Genomic DNA, 20,933 nt, shown 5'->3' on the forward strand with positions numbered 1-20,933 from the left:
ACCCGAAGCAACACAAAGCAATATCAACAAAGAATAGTGCAAAAGAACTTAGAGAGGGAGAAGACAAACAAATCAAAGCAATAAACACAAGTGACACTCGTGATTTGTTTTACCGAGGTTCGGTTCACCAAGAACCTAATCCCCGTTGAGGAGTCCACTAAGGACGAGCCTTTTTCAACCCTTTCCCTCTCTCCAACGGACACCAAGACAGGCAAGTGTTCCTTCTTCTTTGTCAACAAAAGACAGAAGTCTTCACAAGGCCAACCACAAAGTTAAGGGCTCTTGCTAGCTTTACAATGAATGAGAGTCAAAACTCCACGCTCAAATGATCACAAGATGTAGCACACACTTTCTCTCAATGATTCTCACAAGGCACTATCACTAAACACACACAAGTAGCACTTTCTTGCTTGATCTCTCTTTTGTGGCACTTGTGAGGCTTTGATGTGGCCTAGCTCTTGTGAATGAGATAGATCAATGAATGGAGGTGGTTGGGAGGACTTGGGTATGTCTACTATATGCCATGATATGTTGCTTGGGCTCTCACTCTTTGAAATGGCTGGTTGGGGTGGTATTTATAGGCCCCAACCCCATATAGACGTTGGACAGAAAGCAGCAGCTTTCTGTCGACGGGCACACCGGTCAGTTCGGTGCACACCGGACACTGTCTAGTGCCTGCCACTTCAGCTGACCGTTGGAGTCTATAGCAGTCAACTATTGGGTCCAACCGCTACCTAGACTGTTTGGTGCACACCGGACAATCCGGTGTCCTGGCCACGTCAGCCAACCGTTGAGGTATGCGGCACTCGACCGTTGGATCCGATCGTTGCCAGACGGTCCGGTGCACACCGGACAGCTATTGTTCAATGTCTGGTGCACCACCAGGCGCTGGCTGACTACCCTTTTTCTTGGATTTCTTCGCTGATTCTTTTGGGCCTCTTTTGTTCTTGAGCCTTGGACTCCTCTGCTTCTTTTTATGTCTTCTTTTTGTGGCGTTGCATCCTCATTGCCTTAGTCCAATCTGAAAGTAGCCTAGAGGGGGTGAATAGGCTAATCTAAAAATTTTCACAACAAACTTCGAAAGATTGTTAAATACATAGTTCGACTGGTGCAAGCCGGTTCAACAGCTACGTGCGCAAGTTGAACCACTCTGAACCAAACCAACTGTTTTATAAACTTTAGACTAAAATCTACTCGAAAAAGTATTTCGCGAGTTCTTGTGAGAAGGTATAGCTAAGTTAGAATGAAAGATGAATATGTAAAGGCTATTTCACTTCTAGATAAACTCTACGGAAAAATCTTTATGTCAATCTTGCAAGTAAAAATATCTTAAGTTAAAGACAATCAAGAACACAAGACACAAGATTTAATCTGAGGTTCGGCCACACCACAAAGGTGTCCTACTCCCTGTTGAGGAGCCCACAAAGGGCCGGGTCTTTTTCAACCCTAATCCTCCAAAAGCCGACCACAAAGGTCAAGGCAATCTCTTCTTAGCTCAAAGAGCGGGTGATACAAACTTCTTGGGGTCGTCCACAAATTTGGAGACTCCCAAGCAACCTCAAAAGATCTTGAAACCTAGGGTTTCAAGAACACCAAGAAAGCACAAGAGGGGTTTGCACAAGCTCAAGTCTTTGTAAAAAGAGATGGGAGAGGAAAGCCAAATCGTGAGCACAAGCACAAACCTCACACCCAAGAGCTCCTCCAACAAGGTTGAATCTTGAGGAAGATTTAAGTGTGAGAGAGATGAGTGCTTTGTCTCAAGTTAGGTGAGCAATAAATGTGTGAGTGTCCAGCCGCATTGAAGAAGGAAGAGAGAGGGTTCTATTTATAGTCACGGCTCAAAAACTAGCCGTTTGACCAGAAACCTCGCAGAAAACCGGTTGAGTCGCCCCTTAGGGCGGTTGAACCGCCCCCTGACAGGTCAGCAGACTGTCTGCCAGTCTGACTGCCAGACTGACTGGCAGACTGACCTGCAGGCGGGTCAGACAGGACAGGACCGATTGAACCGCCCCCTGACAACCCTGGTGACCTGACTGCCAGTCTGACTGGCAGACTGCAGATCAGAAGTCAGAGGAGTCAGAGACCAGTTGAGCTGCCCCCCAGGACCAGTTCAGCTGGTCTAGACCAGAGAGTTTTGGAGAGAAAACCCCAGCTCAGCTGCCCGGGGGCAAGTTCAGCTGGTGTATGGTCAAAGAGGTCCACAGCTGAAGTCCAGCTCAGCTGAAAAGCTCAGCTGCAGTTGAAGAAGCTCAACACAGCTGAAGTTAAGTTCAGCTGGAAAGCTCAGCTGCAGTTGAAGAAGTTCAACTGCTTTTTAGCAAGAACACTCTAGGTTTCTCAACCCTAACCATGGTCAACCAAATAATGTTAAAGTGATTTTTGGTTTTCAAAAATAGCTTTTGAATTTGGGGACTTGAGCTATAGCAAACACCTATACCTGTGCGGAAAAGAATAAGGAAGAATTACATCATGCAACACAAGATTTTACATAAAATTTTATACGTTTGTTGCATGAAGTCCTTGGTGCTTCCTTAAGTTCCTGTTTCTTTTTAATCATACATTGAGAACAAAAACTATTAGTACCCTTATTTGTTTTTTCATTAAATCACCAAAACCCTCACTTGGGGTTGATTGCACTTACAATCTCCCCCTTTTTGGTGATTGATGCCAAAACAATTAAGGTCAAAAAGATAAACATTTGCAATAGAAAATTTCTTTTGAATGATTGTATGTAGATGGCTCCCCCTAAATGTGTGCACGATTGTGAATCCAATGTTTTGACATAATATGTCATGTGAGCAACACATTTAGAGATAGTGACAAAAACCATACTGAATACAACCATCCGAGGGGTGCAAGAGTGTCATAACAGGAGTTGTGAGGCATATGACTATCTCTAAATACACATCATTTTTACTTCATAGCAAAGCAATCATTACAAACTGATAGGACAAAAGATGATGGCCAGAAGACCATCATATCACTTTGAATAATAACCCAGCAGTTTTATTTCATACAATGATAAGAGGATACAAACCACAACAGTGGCCAAAACAAAAATAGTCCAAAAGAAATACATAACTGAAAGAACCACAAATAGAATGACTAGAAATTTTGGATTTTCTCCCCCTTTTTGGCAACAAGTACCAAAAACGAAGAGAGAGAGAGAGAGGACACATGAATCAATATCCTCCAGGAGGAGGATAGGACGGAGGATATGATGGAGGGTATGATGTGTAGTCAGGGAAGAAGGTCCTCATCACGTCTTCCTCGAGTGAGGAGTCCCTAGGGGGCTCATCACCCGCAGAAAAACCAGATGCCGAAGATGTATGATGAGGAGGAGGAGGTGGAGGGTGGTGATGGTAACTAGAGCCGGATGGCCGCGGGTCACCAGGAATGGGTCCCGGACCCGGGTAGGGAGGAGGAGGATAGTGACCAGAGCTGGATGGCCTAGGGTCACCGGGAGTGGGTCCCTGACCCGAGTAGGGAGGAGGAGGATGAGGAGGGTCCAAGGTGAAGAATGGGTCATCATAGTCCTCGACCTCATCCTCTGGGGTAATGAATGGCACACCAAACTCCTATTGGTGCCACTCATTAAGGTCTGCGGGGATGGTAGGGGCTGGAGGTGGAGGGGACCCAGGAGGGAGAGGATGACCAGTCGCGGCTGCATAACGACGAAGATCCTCATGCAGCCGGTCGGTCCTGCGACGGCGCATAGACTCCTCGATCGCCCGGGTGTGGCAAATGGCGAAGACACCAAGAAGGCCCTTGGCCAGACGAATGAACAGTCCCCGGCCTCGGCCCTGACCCTGGCCCGGACCACTTCCTCTCCCGCTGCGGTCCATCGGATGCGAGGCAGCGGGGGCGCAAGAGGAGGATGGGTGATGAGGAGGCTGAGGGAACGACGAGGCGCAGGAGAGGGGACGGGAGATTCCTCCTTAATCTCATCCGAGTCGCTGCTGAACTCAATCACGGATGGGTTGCGACGATGCACCATGTTTGAAGAGGTTTTGGAACTTTGAACCGGTTGAGGTGAGTGAGTGAGGAGGCTCTAAACAATGTGGAGAGACTATGTCGAGAATGGTTGGAGTGAGGGAAGAGAAGGGGGGCGACATATAAATAGACAGTTGAGCTGGTCCCCAGGACCGGTTCAACCGCCCACCCAGAGTCGGTTCAACCGCATCTGAGCAGCGCGGTCAGAGGGCCAGAAACGGTCAGAGGGAAAACGCCAAAAAAATTAAATTTCTGACGCATCTGTGCAGTAATAAAGCTGATTCTTCAAACAGTAAAAGCTGAAAAGGTACTGCACAGGTTTCTGAAAAGATGTTCCAAAAAGTGACTGACGCGACCTGACATGGCATTAATTAAAGCTGCAGATTCCAAAATCCACAAAAGTCAAAAAAGTGTTGCGCAGATGTGACCAGACGGCTGCAAAAGCTGCTGCGCGGCTGAGAAAGGTGCTGACACGGCTGCAAAAAATTTGTGCGGACAGAACTGCAGCTGACCGGTCAGATCAATATCGGTTCAACCGGTCCTCAATACCGGTTCAACCGGTTTTGGCCAGGATAGTCCTGGTTAATTCTGGTTAAAAGCAGCTGAGCTGAAGTTCAGCTCCGAAGTTCAGCTGGCCTCCTCCAGCTGAACTAGAAAGTTCAGTTGGCCAAGCCAGTTGAGCTTCAAGTGAAAAATTTAAAAAATCTTAGCACTAAAATTCATTTGAATTTTAACATTTCCACCAAGTTTTGAAAGATCATCACAAAGCTTTAAAACTATCAATAAAAAAAGTGAATCAACCAATCTGTGTGTCCGTTTTCAAGTTAAGTTACGAGAATCCAAGATATTTAATTCACTCCTAAGAAAGCAAAATCTAGTCTCATCAAGGGGTTTTGTGAAGATATCGGCTAGTTGATTTTCTGTGTTCACATGACATAATTCGATATCTCCTTTTGCTTCGTGGTCCCTCAGAAAATGGTGTCTTATATCTATGTGTTTGGTTCTAGAATGTTGCACAGGATTGTTGGCTAGTTTAATGGCGCTCTCATTGTCACATAGTAGTGGGATTCTTTTAAAATCACAGCCAAAATCTCTCAAGGTTTGCTTCATTCATAGCAACTGAGCACAACAAGCACCAGCAGCTATGTATTCGGCCTCGGCAGTGGAAAGTGCAACACAGTTTTGCTTCTTAGAGCTCTAAGACACCAGGGACCGCCCAAGGAATTGGCAAGTCCCCGAGGTGCTTTTTCGATCTACTTTACAACCGCCATAGTCTGAATCAGAGTAGCCAAATAAATCGAAAAAGGAGCCCTTAGGATACCAGAGACCTAGATTTTGGGTGTGAACTAGATATCTCAAAATTCTCTCAACGGCCACTAAGTGACACTCTTTTGGGTTAGCTTGAAAACGGGCACACATGCACACACTAAGCATGATATCTGGCCTAGATGCACACAAATATAGTAGAGATCCTATCATTGATCTATAAAGCTTTTGATCTACAGTTTTACCTTCTTCATTTAAGTCGAGATGACCACTTGAAGCCATTGGTGTCTTGGCGTGCTTTGCTTTTCCATGCCAAACTTTTTGAGCATGTCTTGTGTGTACTTGGTTTGGCACAGAAAGGTTCCTTCCTTGAGTTGTTTAACTTGAAAACCCAGGAAGTACTTGAGCTCACCCATCATGGACACCTCAAACCTATTTGTCATAACCCTACTAAATTCCTCACAAAAAGTTTCATCAGTACTGCCAAAAATAATGTCGTCGACATATATTTGACAAACAAATAATTGATTGTCAACTTTGCGAGTGAATAAAGTAGAGTCTACTTTTCCTATTTCAAAACCATTTTTAAGCAAGAAATCTTTAAGGCAATCATACCAAGCTCTAAGGGCTTGTTTAAGCCCGTAGAGTGCCTTGTGAAGTAGGTAAACATGATTTGGCTTCTTTGGATCTTCAAAGCCCGGTGGTTGCTCCACATAGACCCTCTCTTGTAGTGGTCCATTTAGAAATGCGCTCTTGACATCCATTTGATATAGCTTGAAATCATGGTTAGTAGCATAGGCAATTAATATTCTAATTGACTCTAACCTTGCTACCGGCGCATATGTTTCACCAAAATCAAGTCCTTCCACTTGAGTGTAGCCTTGGGCAACCAACCGTGCTTTGTTTCTTGTAACCACGCCATGTTCATCTTGTTTGTTCCTAAAGACCCATTTTGTCCCAATCACATTTTGTTTGGGTCTTTGGACTAAGGACCAAACTTCATTCCGGGAGAAGTTGTTCAACTCCTCTTGCATGGCAATTATCCAATCCGGATCACCCAATGCTTCTTCAACCTTAAGTGGCTCAAGAGAGGAAACAAATGAGTAAAATTCACAAAAATTAGCTAAACGAGATCGAGTTGTTACCCCTCTCCTGATGCTACCCAGGATGTTGTCCACCGGATGGTCCCATTGAATGGTATGATGGACTCTAGGATGAGGCACTGATGGTTGTCTTTGTATTTGCTCCTCCTCATCATTCACTTGATCAAGAGGCAGTTCACCATTAATACTTTCGTGTTCATCTTCTACCACAGTTGGCATCCTTTGGAATTGATGATTTTCTTCAAGACTTGGATGACTTGAGGTTGATGGGTTTGCTTGGGTGGAGGATTTGTCATCCACCACCTTAGCACCCACATCAACAACCTCATTGGTCATCCACAAAGTTCCTTCCTCATCATCCTTTTCTTGAGGTCTCACTTCACCTATTGCAAGTTTCTTTATGGCCTCACAAGGTAGTTCTTCATTTCCTGTAGTGCCATTAGAAACATGCCCTTGCGAGCCATTAGACTCATCAAATGTCACGTCTATCGCTATTTCAACAAGACCGGTGGTATTGTTGAAAACGCGATATCCATGCGCATTTGATGCATAACCAAGCAAGAAACCCTCGTCCACTCTAGGAGCAAACTTTGAGCTCTTGACTTTCTTGTTAAGAATAAAACACTTACAACCAAATACTCTAAAATAATCAACTTTAGGTTTGTTACCAGTGAGAAGCTCATAAGCAGTCTTTTTGTAGATCTTGTGAAGATAGAGGCGGTTGATTGCATGACAGGCGGTGTTGACCGCCTCTGCCCAAAAGTTGTCAGGTGTCTTGTATTCATCCAACATGGTTCTAGCTTCTTCAGTTAAAGTTCGGTTCTTTCTTTCCACAACACCATTTTGTTGTGGAGTGTAAGGAACCGAGAACTCATGTTTGATTCCTTCTTCCCCTAAGAATTCTTCGACACCTGTGTTCTTGAATTCCGTCCCATTATCACTTCTCACTTTCTTGATTTTGAGCTCAAACTCATTTTGAGCTCTTCTCATGAATTTCTTCAATATTTCTTGAGTTTCACCTTTATCACTCAGAAAGAAAACCCAGGTGAATCGAGAAAAATCATCAACAATGACTAAACCATACTTACTACCACCAATGCTAATGTAAGCCACAGGTCCAAAGAGGTCCATGTGAAGAAGCTCCAATGGCCTCTTTGTTGTGACCACATTCTTTGATTGATGTGGGACTCCATGTTGCTTTCCTGCTTGGCATGCGCCACAAACCCTATCTTTCTCAAATACAACATTTGTTAGTCCAATGATGTGATTATCCTTTTGAAGTTTGGCCAAATTCCTCATACCGACATGAGCTAGTCGGTGATGCCATAGCCAACCCTTATCGGAATTTGCCACTAAACAAGTCTCAGGCGTCACTTTACTTGTTGTGAAATCAACAAGATAAAGCTTGCCCTTCAAGCGACCCGTAAAGGCAACTGAGGAGTCCTACCTTCTAAGGATCTTCACATCCACATCAGAAAATAAACAATTATAACTCATTCTACAAAGTTGTGAAACGGACAACAAATTGTAGCTTAAAGAATCTACCAATAAAACATTGAAAGTGATTGTTGGTCAGAGATAGGAATTTTACCAATACCAATCACCTTACTCTTGCCACTATCTCCAAACACAATTTATTGTGCTTCTTGAGTTAGTTGCAAGGAATGAAACATGTCTTCCTCCCCGGTCATGTGATTTGTACATCCACTGTCAATCACCCAACTTGACCCACCAGAGGAGTAGACCTGCAAAACAAGTTTAGGCTATGCTTTTAGGTACCCAAATTGAAATAGGTCCTACAGTGTTAGTTATAGCCTTGGGTACCCACACACTTCTTTTCATGACTTTTCCTTTAGTGTAGGCACCCACATATTTGACAACCAATTTCCCTAAATCCCAAGTCAACATATAATCACAAAGATAAGAGTGAGAAATGGGAGCATTAAATTGTTGTCCACTTGAGGATCCCACTTCCTTCATCTTACTCTTTGTGGAACTCAAGTTTACCTTTACTTGAGGTGACTTGTCATTTGAGGAGTGAATCCTCCCCAAGGCATCATATAGGGTGGTTCCCTCTATGAACTTGGGGGATCTCCACCCCTTATGCACTGTGCTAGGGTTTTGCTTGGATGAGTTGAACCCAAGCCCCCTTCTTCCATTGTTGGGCTTTAGAGACTTGTATTTGGGTTCAACTTTCTTTAACCTATCATTGCTAGAGCATCTTTTCAATATTTCTTTGACCTTCACCTGTGGACTATTCTTCCTTGCATGGTTAGTTAGACAACAAGAAGCATGATATTTGGCACAATGTTTGCAAAAAATATTATTTGAGGAGCTAGACTTAGATTCAATCACTAAAGATGAGGCATTGATGTTCTTGCAATTTTCAAGTTGCACTTGAAGTTCTTGATTTTGAACATTCAAGCTTAACATGCTTGATTCAAGTGCATTCTTTTCATTTGCAAGATTAGCTATAGAGGTTTTCATATTACTTACTTCTTTTTCTTTATCCTCTATAGTTATCTTGACTAAAGATACTTCCTTAGTCAAGACATCTAGCATTTCATCTTTATTGTGTAGCAATTCTTGAAGCTCTAGGTTTCTTTCCTTTTCAAGGATAAGCAAGTCTTCTTGAGCATCAAGAGTTGCTTTTCTTTTATCTTGCTTCTCCATTAATTTAGTGATAACATTGTATCCATTCAAGCCAAATTCTTTAATCATTTTATTTTTCATGGCAATTTATTCATCATCATCATTATTTGGAAAATCATTACTAAATAAGGTTACCTTATCTCCTTTTGCCATGAGGCAAGTTGGAGTGTAGGAGTCATCTTGTAGGTTGGTGAAGAGTTGCGAGCTTGAAGTAGATTGGATGGCAACGTTTGCCACCACTTCCTCTTCCTCGGAGCTAGAACTCTCTTCATCGGAGTTCCATTCTTCACCAATATGGGCTTGACCATATTTCTTCTTCTTGAAGTATCCCTTGGTCTTGCCTCCCTTTTTGAACTTGTCCTTCTTGTATTCCTTCTTGGCTTCTTGTTCCTTCTTGTTAGGACAATCTGCTATGAAATAACCGGTTTGTCCACATTCATAGCATGCCCTCTTCTTTCCTTTCCTTTGGAACTTGTCATTTTTCCTTACAAATTTCTTGAATGTTTTGATGAACATAGATGTGTCTTCATCACTTGAGCTATCTTCATCACTTGATGTCTCGACCACTTTCTTTGCTTTGCGGTCTTTGTTCTTCTTGGGGTGTCTTGTTCATTAGTGATCAAGGCATGAGAATCTCTTGTCTTGATAGGGGCTTCTTCGGACTCGTGTTGTTGAATCTTTGCAAATAATTGATGAGGTGTCATATCCTCATAGTCATCACGATCCCTTATCATCCTTGCTAGACTCTTATCCTTTTCTTTATATGCTCTCATGAATAATCTTGTGACCTTGGAGTCACTCCAATCTTCACTTCCAAGCACTCCTATTTTGTTTACTAACACCATCAACCGATCAAAGAGTGATTGAAGCGACTCACCCTTAGTCCAATCATATCTAGCAAGTTCACTCTCCAAAGCTTCAACTCTATGTCTCTTAGCTTTGGGATCTCCTTCATGTGACATTTTAAGAATATTCCAAATGTCACGGGCATCTTCTCTTCCTTGAACTTTTCGGTATTCTTCCGGACAAAGACTTCCTTTAATTATGCTCACTGCTTGAGCATTGCGATGAACCTCTTGCATCATTTCCGGAGTCATCTCTTCTCCTTGGGCGGGCTTATACATACCTACATTAACAATCTCCCAAAGACTAGGATGCACACCGATTAAATGCGACTTCATCTTGTCGGCCCACTCGTCATAGTTCAACTCACTAAGAGTTGGTAACTTTCCAAGTGGGGCGGAAGAGAAGTTGGGAATAAAATTTCTAGAGTAATCAAATTGAACTTTACTAAATTCATTACCTTTGCTTTTGGTATATGATCCTTCGGTGTTGAGACTTACCTTGCTCAACACCTTCGACACCAAAAGATCCACTAGATCGTCATTGTAATCAAATTTTCCCTTACCTTTATCTTCTTCAGCCATTCTTCTTGATTCTTCTTCTTCGGCCTTTTTCTTAGCATCTTCCTCTTTCATTTTGAGGAACATCTTCTCGGCAATCTTCATGGTGAGGTCGAGGACCTTGGGGTCCACTTCCTCACCGGAAGATGTGATGGGGATTTCCTCGAGGAGAGGATCCACATGGTCCCGTTGAGTAGACATGATCGTTTCCTCACGCGGTTAAGCGTAAAAACGAGGTACGAAGCTCTGATACCAATTGAAAGTAGCCTAGAGGGGGGTGAATAGGCTAATCTGAAAATTTTCACAACAAACTTCAAAAGATTGTTAAATACACAGTTCGACTGGTGCAAGCCGGTTCAACAGCTACGTGCACAAGTTGAACCACTCTGAACCAATCCAACTGTTTTATAAACTTTAGACTAAAATCTACTCGAAAAAGTATTTCGCGAGTTCTTGTGAGAAGTAAGGTATAGCTAAGTTAGAATGAAAGATGAATATGTAAAAGGCTATTTCACTTCTAGATAAACTCTACGGAAAAATCTTTATGTCAATCTTGCAAGTAAAAATATCTTAAGTTAAAGACAAGCAAGAACACAAGACACAAGATTTAATCCGAGGTTCGGCCACACCACAAAGGTGTCCTACTCCCCGTTGAGGAGCCCACAAAGGGCCGGGTCTTTTTCAACCCTAATCCTCCAAAAGCCGATCACAAAGGTCAAGGCAATCTCTTCTTATCTTAGCTCAAAGAGCGGGTGATACAAACTTCTTGGGGTCGTCCACAAATTTGGAGACTCCCAAGCAACCTCAAAAGATCTTGAAACCTAGGGTTTCAAGAACACCAAGAAAGCACAAGAGGGGTTTGCACAAGCTCAAGTCTTTGTAAAAAGAGATGGGAGAGGAAAGCCAAATCGTGAGCACAAGCACAAACCTCACACCCAAGAGCTCCTCCAACAAGGTTGAATCTTGAGGAAGATTTAAGTGTGAGAGAGATGAGTGCTTTGTCTCAAGTTAGGTGAGCAATAAATGTGTGAGTGTTCAGTCGCATTGAAGAAGGAAGAGAGAGGGTTCTATTTATAGTCACGGCTCAAAAACTAGCCGTTTGACCAGAAACCTCGCAGAAAACCGGTTGAGCCGCCCCCTAGGGCGGTTGAACCGCCCCCTGACAGGTCAGCAGACTGTCTGCCAGTCTGACTGTCAGACTGACTAGCAGACTGACCTGCAGGCGGGTCAGACAGGACAGGACCAGTTGAACCGCCCCCTGACAACCCCGGTGACCTGACTGCCAGTCTGACTGGCAGACTGCAGATCAGAAGTCAGAGGAGTCAGAGACCAGTTGAGCTGCCCCCCAGGACCAGTTCAGCTGGTCTAGACCAGAGAGTTTTGGAGAGAAAACCCCAGCTCAGCTGCCCGGGGGCAAGTTCAGCTGGTGTATGGTCAAAGAGGTCCACATCTGAAGTTGAAGTTCAGCTGGAGTTGAAAGCTCAACTCAGCTGAAGTCCAGCTCAGCTGAAAAGCTCAGCTGCAGTTGAAGAAGCTCAACACAGCTGAAGTTAAGTTCAGCTGGAAAGCTCAGCTGCAGTTGAAGAAGTTCAGCTGCTTTTCAGCAAGAACACTCTAGGTTTCTCAACCCTAACCATGGTCAACCAAATAATGTTAAAGTGATTTTTGGTTTTCAAAAATAGCTTTTGAATTTGGGGACTTGAGCTATAGTAAACACCTATACCTGTGCGGAAAAGAATAAGGAAGAATTACATCATGCAACACAAGATTTTACATAAAATTTTATAAGTTTGTTGCATGAAGTCCTTGGTGCTTCCTTAAGTTCCTGTTTCTTTTTAATCATACATTGAGAACAAAAACTGTTAGTACCCTTATTTGTTTTGTCATTAAATCACCAAAACCCTCACTTGGGGTTGATTGCACTTACACAATCATCCTTGCATTTTGATTCTTTCACTCATATATCTTCTTTTGCCCAATACTAGCTCCAAAATAGTGATATGTTGATTTCGAGCTTTTCAACCTTTCTAGAAGTGTTGAATAGGTTCCTCAGGGTATTTAGAACTTATCCAAAGAGTAGAACTATTGGTAGTTCATCTATTCCATGTTTTACCCTTATTTGGTTGGAACTGAGCTGATTGTGACTTAGAAACTAAATTGTTGATCTTATGAATGTGTGAATCAAAAACTAGGCAAACTAGTTAGTCCGAATGGTTGTGAAGGTCATCAAGCACCAAAATATAAGAAATGGTTTAAGTTCATTTCCCTTTCATCGGTACCAGCACGTGGCCAGACATGCCCGATGTAAGCCGCCGAGTAGAGCCTGGCGTAAGACCCTGGCATGGGGCCGCCAGCATTAGGTGCGGGCGAGATGCACACTTACCCACAACATTGGCAGCTGGCGTATCCCCTGCAATAAATGCATGTGACACGCTCAGTCTATAACATATGTGATGCACTGTTGCTCGTACGTTACCGAGGCAAGAGCATTGATCCATTGCGCCATTTGGACGTCCTTCATTATGACTTCCATTGTCCTCTGTGCGTTACCGATGTATGAAGAGACAACGGAGGAGACGAGACGACACCGTCCACACCTATGCATGGCAGCGTATCAGACTACGCCGCAACCTACACCAAAGGTTGTGCATGTGCTCCGATTAGACGAGACAAGAAGATTGGATGTCAGGAGCCTGCACCACGACCAAGAAGAGATCCACGCTCAGGAAGATCTAGTGTCGCCAGCTCTATCCGACGCTTCACGTTCCATATTGTAAATACTCCTAGGCCCACCCGTCATGGCCTTAGCTCCCTTGTAACGTGCCTCCCTTAGACTATAAAAGGGATGCCACTTGCGTCGCAGAGGAGAGGTCGAAATACATTCAGACCCATGACACTCAGTCTCTCAAGCAATACAACTCACAGTGGATATAGGGTACTACGCTCCGACGACCTAAACCACTCTAAATTCTTGTGTTCTTGGGTGCATCTACTCAGACAGGCAAAACTCTAGACTCCCCTCATCAGAGGACCATAGGTACTTCTGCCACACGGGCGGAGGATTTCTGCTTTTGACACCCTTTGTCTAAACATAAAATGCCCTTACATACTGAAGTAAATAGCTCTCTCCTCATGAGAGGGCCAGTGCATTCTGCCACCAACTGGCCCAAGGATTTCCGCCTCCGACACCCTTCGTCCAAACAGACCATTAAAATGCCCTTACATACTGAAGTAAATAGCGTTTTACTGGTTCTCACCTAATATAATTTAGTTCGTTATTACCAACCAGGCAGATTAGTACTTCGCAGTTCTCGGTCCTTTTTCAGAGAACTATAATGCCACATCTCACATGACAACAATAGCTACCCCGATGCAGTATCTTATCAAGCTTTCTGTGAAAAGTACACTATTGTGTGTCACGATTTCCCATTTGCTATGCCACAATGTTGATGTTTGAATTATGGGTAAAAAAGTCAGAAATTACACATGAAATTCTTATTGATCGGACATGTTGGAGATTAGCTGGCATTTTTCCTACATAATACTAGCTGTTTAAAAGTTCAAACAAGTTGTCGCTGAACGCTATAACAAATTCACGATATAAATATTGACAAACAGTTTGGAACTCGGTCGGACAGCTATGATAAACCAACCTAACCTAACTTTCAAGCAACAGGCCACAGATGTCACATCAGCGAGTCCTAGTTTTGATCATCTTCCCCCTAGATGCCTTCTTCTCCATCTTCTCCCTTTTCTTTCGGGTCTTCTCATCTTCAACTTCACCCTGCAAGCAGACATGATATTTCTCTGTTATATCTCCTCATGAAAAGTTTTTCTAAAAAACACATATTTTTGGTCTGGGTAAATGTGAAGCAGGAATTTTGACATAGGTTGCAAGCACTACATCTTTTGTGGCCTATGGAAGAAACCTGCAATAATTTTGATACCTTGTGAAAAAATACAATTTTCTCAAAAACCTACAACTACCTTGACAAAAGCGTTAGCAGAAGAAACTTGCAGGTTTTTGCAACATGATGTCAAAATAGACGTATGCTCCATTTCTCCTAAGTAGGCTCCAAAAGGCGTAGTTCGTTTTTTTTGGCAAATTATGTTAAAGTACAAGATGCAAATAAAAAATATGTTGAAATCAGTGAACAATCTATTTTTTACCTCTGAGCCACCACTGAAAAATGCTCCTCTCAACAAGCCGGAAATCTTGTATCCAGCAAAAGCTGGAATCTGCAAATGAATATGTAAATATTAACAAAACAATAAGAAGTTTGCAAATTGACGAGCTTTCTTGGAACTTGGAAACCTTCACAAAACACAAGGAAATAACCCGATGCAACAACATGGCTACTTGAAATAAACAGTGAGCGAAAGGGCCTCTAACGAAGTTGGTTAAGTGGTCTGAGTAGCACTACTTAGGTCCTGAGTTCGAATCCTAGTAGGAGCGAATTCCAAGCTAAGGTTAAAAAAAGGTCACTTGTTAGTTCCCTGTTTATGTGCACATGAGATGGACTAACCTATGGAGGGCAGATCTTCGGTAGGGGTTGGGAGGGCTCAAAGCATGTGTAAAGATCTGGCCTATATGGGACGGACCCTCATGTTACACGGGGGACCAGCTTTCGTGACATTTCTCGGTCGGGGCTCCAATTGAGCTTCTTCTTAATATAATACCGTGGAGGCGGTCTTTCCCCTACCAGCCGAGTTTTTGAAATAAACAGTGATTAGTGGTGTGGTGGTAATATGCATTGGCTGTTCAAACCACATAATACTTTGCTTGCTATCAAGTTGCAAAGCAATTTTTAGCAGCAAGTAAGCACAAGTTCGACACACCAATCGGCTAATGTATATGAGCAGTGTTCACATTGCTGACAGCTTGGCTAAGCTAAAATGAGTAAATGGTCATCAAGCAGAACCAATTGCATGCTGTGAAAATGGGCCCAAAAGGTGCTTTTTCATATTTCCTGCTATTTGCAGCAATATAAAGTAAAAAAAGGGCAGACCAGTGTGAGAGGCTCCTACATGAGTTGGGTCTAGAAAAGGGATAAATCGAGGCAAGCTTTCCCCCGTAAATGCAGAGAGGCTGCTTCGAACCAATGACCTGATGACTCGGTGAGTACCACCGTACTAGGCCTGCCCTTCTGCAGCAATATAAAGTAACTGAACAGAAATACAAATATAGTGACGTGTGCATTATCTTACCACTAAATATGTCCACCAAAATTTTTCAGAAATGATAGACATCAATTGCACAAAGACAGTGATGTAGATCACATCATATAAATACCTGCGAAATGAGATGTAAAAATATGGTTCAGCAGTTTGAAGGGAGTCAAAACAAAGGGTTCCATAGATGCAAGTTGGTGTAGCAGATGACTGGTACAAGTCTTAGTGCAGTTCCTTACTCGCAAACCCCACCAGTGCTCAAATCGAAGCCACCATCCAGTAGTTCTCCGTTATCAGAGTAAACTGGCTTTGCCATACTGGCGAGTTGCTTATATGGAAGAAAATATCCGGCCGATGTTACCATAAGGCCAATCCAATGCTTCCAGGTGAAGGATGAATGCATTATAGCCATCCTCACCACTATGTAAATAACCTGTAGAACAATGAAACATATATGAGTTAGTTCTTATAAACCCAAATTAGCTGATGGCGTACTTACGAGCAGGTCAAGGCAAATGCAAATAGATGGAAACATCAACAAAGTTAGTCATATTGAATAACATAATGTATCACTAAAAATTGCATGATAAATAAGACACCACAAAAAAATTTAAGAAACCAACCGAATTAAATAACAAAATGTATAGGATTAGAGCGGTGCAAAACAAAAGGTACTGGGCGGGGATGTTTTCCCCCCTAACATGAGCTCTCAACTGTTAGGTTCATCAATTTGCTATCTTCTGCCATTTGTGGATTGCAATAAAGTATTAGAAATCCATCACTACATTTTTTTAGTCGTTCAGGACCATGTCATAGTTCTCAATTAACCTCATGAGTCCTGACATCACAACAGTGCTACTATAGGCGACTACCAGAGGAACAGATGAGTAATTCCACTGAGCCAAGCTAAATTAAGCTAATTCTCCGCCTAGTTTTATCCTCAGGGAATTTTATTCCCGCCACGGCAAAGTGGCATCCCAGATCCAGTTCTAGGCAGGGTGTTATTCCCTTCCGGCCTTACAGGAAAGAGTCAAAAAAAAATTGAGCACGAGATACTTCAAATATTTAGTCCAACTAGTTTCGCCTCTTCAAATAGTTGGTCCAATTCTTCTAAGCTTCACCTACAACATCATCCCACGAGCTGTAAGAACAACTTAGACGGCAGCAATCTATACGGGCCGAATAAGTGATTCGCGGATCTGACCCGCGCAAAGCCCGACGGAGGGGAGGGGAGGGAGATTGAAGGCGGGTGCTCACGTTGGATATGAGGATGATGCGCAGGAGTAAGTCCAAGCGCTTCTTGTTCTCGTCCTTCATCTTCTTCGCCCCCTGCTTCGCCATGGCCGCGCTGCACGAGGTTCGCCTCCCCCTGCAGTTTGTGAAGGGAACTTGGGATCCTCGTTTTTTGCCTGGCACAAGAAGCCGGTCCGTTTCAGTCCGTCCGTCCGCTACAAGTATAGCCGAGCCAGCCCGGCCCGGGCACGCCCTACACGAATTGGAACCGTGCCGGTCCACGGGCCACGAGTGAGGTTCAGATAAGACCTAATAAGTTAATAATCGTATAGGGCCGGTTCATGATTCGATGGGACTAACGGGTCTATAACGGCTTGTGTCATTTAAATGGTAAAAATATACATATATCTATATCTATACTATACTTAAAGCACCAATTTCAACGGTCGTCATGCGTCATCTTTTTACAAATAACCCCTCACAACTATTTTAAATTAATCTGTTACACGTCTATAGATGTCAAACGACGCCCGACACGAGCTAGATGCACGCGGGCCACAACTATGGCACAGGCACGTCATGCCGGCCTGCTAACTGTGTTGGGCCAGCCCGTTAGCCCGTCGATCCATTTAATTCAATCAGCGTAAAATATTAAAAAACGGTGCAGGAGTTGGGGTTTGTCTAACCAGTAGAACATCACGCTAAGATGTTTTTAATATTTTTTAATATTGAATATAAACAGTATATAGGTATATACGTTTTTTTGTAAAATAAAAAAATAATCGTGTCGGGCCGGGCCAGCACTACGAGCCGAGGCTACAGCCCAAGCACGAAACGACGTTCTTGGCTCTTGCAAGCATTAGGTCATTTCTGAGACCACATTGACGCAATGGACTACATGGTGTTTGAGGTTGCTAAATTGGATGGAGCAGCAATGATTTGTCACACTAACAACAAAATGAAAGGTTATTTGTTGGTTTTAGATGTTAGTAATTGCTACGAAGTAACATAATTTATATGGAGCGCATCCAGTTTTTATTGATGTCTGACTTTAGCAATCACTCCATATTTTGATCTATCTTTTTTATAAGTTTGACTTAAAGGTTATTTGTTGGTTTTAAACGTTAATAATTGTTACGAAGTAGCATAATTTATATGGAGTGCATCCAGTTTTTATTGATGCCTGACTTTAGCAATCACTCCATATTTTGATCTATCTTTTTTATAAGTTTGACTTCATGGGACTTATTTTAGAAACTTGATCTCACAAACTTTCTCTTATTTAGTCTCTGTATGATGGAATTATGTCATTTTATAATATCTGTTCATTCAGCAAATTGTTGTGAACTCTCTTCTAATTGCTCACTTTATTGGTCGTGTTGTACCAAGACATATTGCATGGAGTAAATAATAACATCAGTTAGCCAAATCAAAAAATATATTATACATAAAGCGGAGACAATCAATAAAAAATCTTGAAATTTTTTTGATGGATAGTTTACGTGGGTATTGTTGTAAGCCGTCGCAACGTACGGGCAACCGACTAGATAGGTTTTAAATCATAGTTTTTTAGCTCTAAACACGTTTACAGCCACATAACAACAAAGCATACATTCATTTTTTTATTTTATAATCTATATTCAAGTACAACATAGGTATTTGTAGGGATGAAAATGGGACGGATACAGCCGGATACAGGGTCATCCTGTATCCTACTCTAACATATTTCTCTCGGATACGGGACCGGATACGGGTAGTTAAGATTTGGGACGGATACAGGACGGGATCGGGTAATAATCCAGGCGTGTAAGAAACGGATAACAGATACTACTCGGGTAGGTACCGGATAATTGTCGGGTAGTTCGTCCCGATGATATTAATTGACCAACCACCCAACAAATACATAAATTAAGCAATACATAATCATGTATATGATAGATCAAATGTAGGAAAGGAAATCGATAAAATTGATATCATGCAGTTCAAAGTTACTAATTACAAGGATATTGTAGAACCAACACCGCAATATTAAAAATTCATAAAATATTCTAGTTTCACTCAAAAATTGCAAATAAGTTACAAAAACAAATAAACATTTTATATGAAGATAACTCAAGACCTCATATGAAAATGATAAAGTAAAGTACTAATTATGTTGAAACTTGGATACTTATAGTGATTTTACATGTAACTCATACAAATAAGTGAACTTGAAATGGAAGAAACGCGGGTATCTTATAGTTCTTATGATCCAAACATTTTTTATGGTTATATAGGAACATATGTTGTGCCTCCGTAAAGTTTCATGATTTTTTGATACTATTTATATATTATTAATTTCTTGTCGTAGAAAATCATCAAAATACAATTAAATCCATCAAACAACGTAGTGTCGATCGAAAATTGCAAATAAGTTACCAATACTAATAAATAGTCTATACAAAGATAACCTTAAGTTCCCACGTGGAGATAACCTTAAGCTCTCCACATAAAGATGATAAAGTATATTAATTTGATATAAATTTGGACATAATTTTAATAATTCTAGCCTAAATATATGTTTAAACAAAAAATTGATGTACTACAAAGTTATAGATCTCTTCGAGCTCTATAATTTTCATATAAACTTTATTTTCATCCGATTTCATATGTAAAAGTTATAATTTTATAACTATATTATTATGCAGAAAAAGAAAAAACGGGTACCCAAATTCCGGGTACCCGTATCCGACCCGAATATCCGGGTATTTACCGGTAGTCCTCGTTCCGTATCCGACCCGTATCCGAAGCTACAGTATCTGGGTATTACCCATATCCGTGTCGAATATAAAAATACCCGAATCCGTATCCGAAAAAACGGGTATTTGCACTATCCATATCCGGTACCCGACGGGTATACCCGACCCGTTTTCACCCCTAGGTATTTGTATGGAAAAATGGAAAATTAAAACCGGGCCGTGCCGGGCCTAGCCCGTCGTGCCGCCCTTTGGGCCCAGGCTTGGCAACGTGTCGTGCCGGGTTCGGGCCGGGCCAAAACCGTGTCGTGCTTCGGGCCGCCCGGCTAGCCCGACCCGGCTGGACATGTATAACGGGAAGTGACGAGTCCTTTTCCAATCGAACAAGTCTCAGCCGGTAAAACTCTGAGCACAATCTAAGTTAGGAGTGAGTACGAGCAAGACGACGATCTGTTCTATATTACCTCTATTTCTCTATCCACCAAACTAGCTCTAGATGATGTCACCGCTAGAGCAGGGCGCGCGACAGAGAAGATAGTGGAGGTGGGCGCCACCTCCAAAGCAACGAAAAAGTCAGAAGCAGACTTGTCCTGCTGCACTCGGCCGCCTACAAGCGACGAGGCGCAGCAAATCACCACAAAGAAAAAGCATAGCCGAGGCGACGAGCTTCAAGGCAAAATCAGCAGGCAGAAGGAATATGGAGTGGTGAGGGATTGAAGAGAAACGTGCAAGCAGGGTAATGCAGGATGCGGGGGCGGGGGGAGGAAAGGAGATGACGCCGGGAGCGGGGAAGGAGGGAGGGGTGATTTTTGTTCAGTCTGTCTGCTGCGTGCTCGGCGATGCTTTTATGCGAAGGGCCAGTCGACCAAGCCAAGGGAGTGTGTGTCTCCGCGCCACACCTGTGATTGCTGAGACGGGCTATGATTAGGACGTTCGCAGTGATGACTCCTTTGTTTTATTGAATTACGGTAGATCTGTAATGTTAGGGTGTGTTTGTTTGGGGAGCCACGGGAGTGGAGCGGTTTCATTCTAGGTTTGGAGAGCGGAGCTGCACCGTTATATGCTTTAAGCAGTATGAAGCCGCACCATTTTTTGTTTGGTTGGGGGTACATTAGAGCAGAGCCGTTTTCGTTTTTTGTTTGGTTCGGGAGTGCACCAGAGCAGCAACAGCAATAACAACATCACTCCTATCGGCGTTTCGACCCCAGGGGGTCCCTGGACCGACGAGTAAATTTGTCGTTGCGCGTCCTAGCCCAGATGGGTTGGCGCGAGATGGAACACAAGGGGGAAAACGCGGCTCGTGTTACCCCGCGCCAGGGGGTGAGCTTGCAGTAGGGGTTACAAGCGGTCATCATGGCGGAGGTGAATCGACGCCC

The 20,933-nt window shown here is 42.9% G+C and overlaps 1 protein-coding gene across 2 annotated transcripts; it reads right to left on the reverse strand.

The window, feature by feature from the left end:
• Positions 1–13,846: 13,846 nt before the first annotated feature.
• Positions 13,847–17,147, reverse strand: LOC100192887 (transmembrane protein). Of its 2 annotated transcripts, none has more exons than XM_008678283.3 (5): positions 16,847–17,147; positions 15,829–16,022; positions 15,626–15,710; positions 14,588–14,656; positions 13,847–14,201 (listed from the first exon to the last, which is right to left on the reverse strand). In XM_008678283.3, the coding sequence occupies exons 1-5, from the start codon at positions 16,928–16,930 to the stop codon at positions 14,109–14,111; spliced, it is 525 nt and encodes a 174-aa protein (XP_008676505.1). In that variant the 5' UTR covers positions 16,931–17,147; the 3' UTR covers positions 13,847–14,108. The 2 variants fall into 2 exon arrangements, with proteins under 2 accessions (XP_008676505.1, NP_001131547.1); NM_001138075.1 differs by having other exon boundaries at positions 13,995–14,201; positions 15,829–16,710; positions 16,847–16,998.
• Between the last annotated feature and the right edge of the window lie 3,786 nt (positions 17,148–20,933).

Source organism: Zea mays, chromosome 4 (assembly GCF_902167145.1).
Source record: "Zea mays cultivar B73 chromosome 4, Zm-B73-REFERENCE-NAM-5.0, whole genome shotgun sequence".
Lineage (NCBI taxonomy): Eukaryota > Viridiplantae > Streptophyta > Magnoliopsida > Poales > Poaceae > Zea > Zea mays.

Excerpts from the sequence above, each read along its gene's own strand:
- LOC100192887 (XM_008678283.3), bottom strand. The coding sequence starts at position 16,930 with ATGGCGAAGCAGGGGGCGAAGAAGATGAAGGACGAGAACAAGAAGCGC. Across the intron at positions 15,711-15,828 it reads AGCACTGGTGGGGTTTGCGA|GTATTTATATGATGTGATCT; the intron begins GTAAGGAACTGC and ends CTCATTTCGCAG. Across the intron at positions 14,657-15,625 it reads TTTGGTGGACATATTTAGTG|ATTCCAGCTTTTGCTGGATA; the intron begins GTAAGATAATGC and ends ATTCATTTGCAG.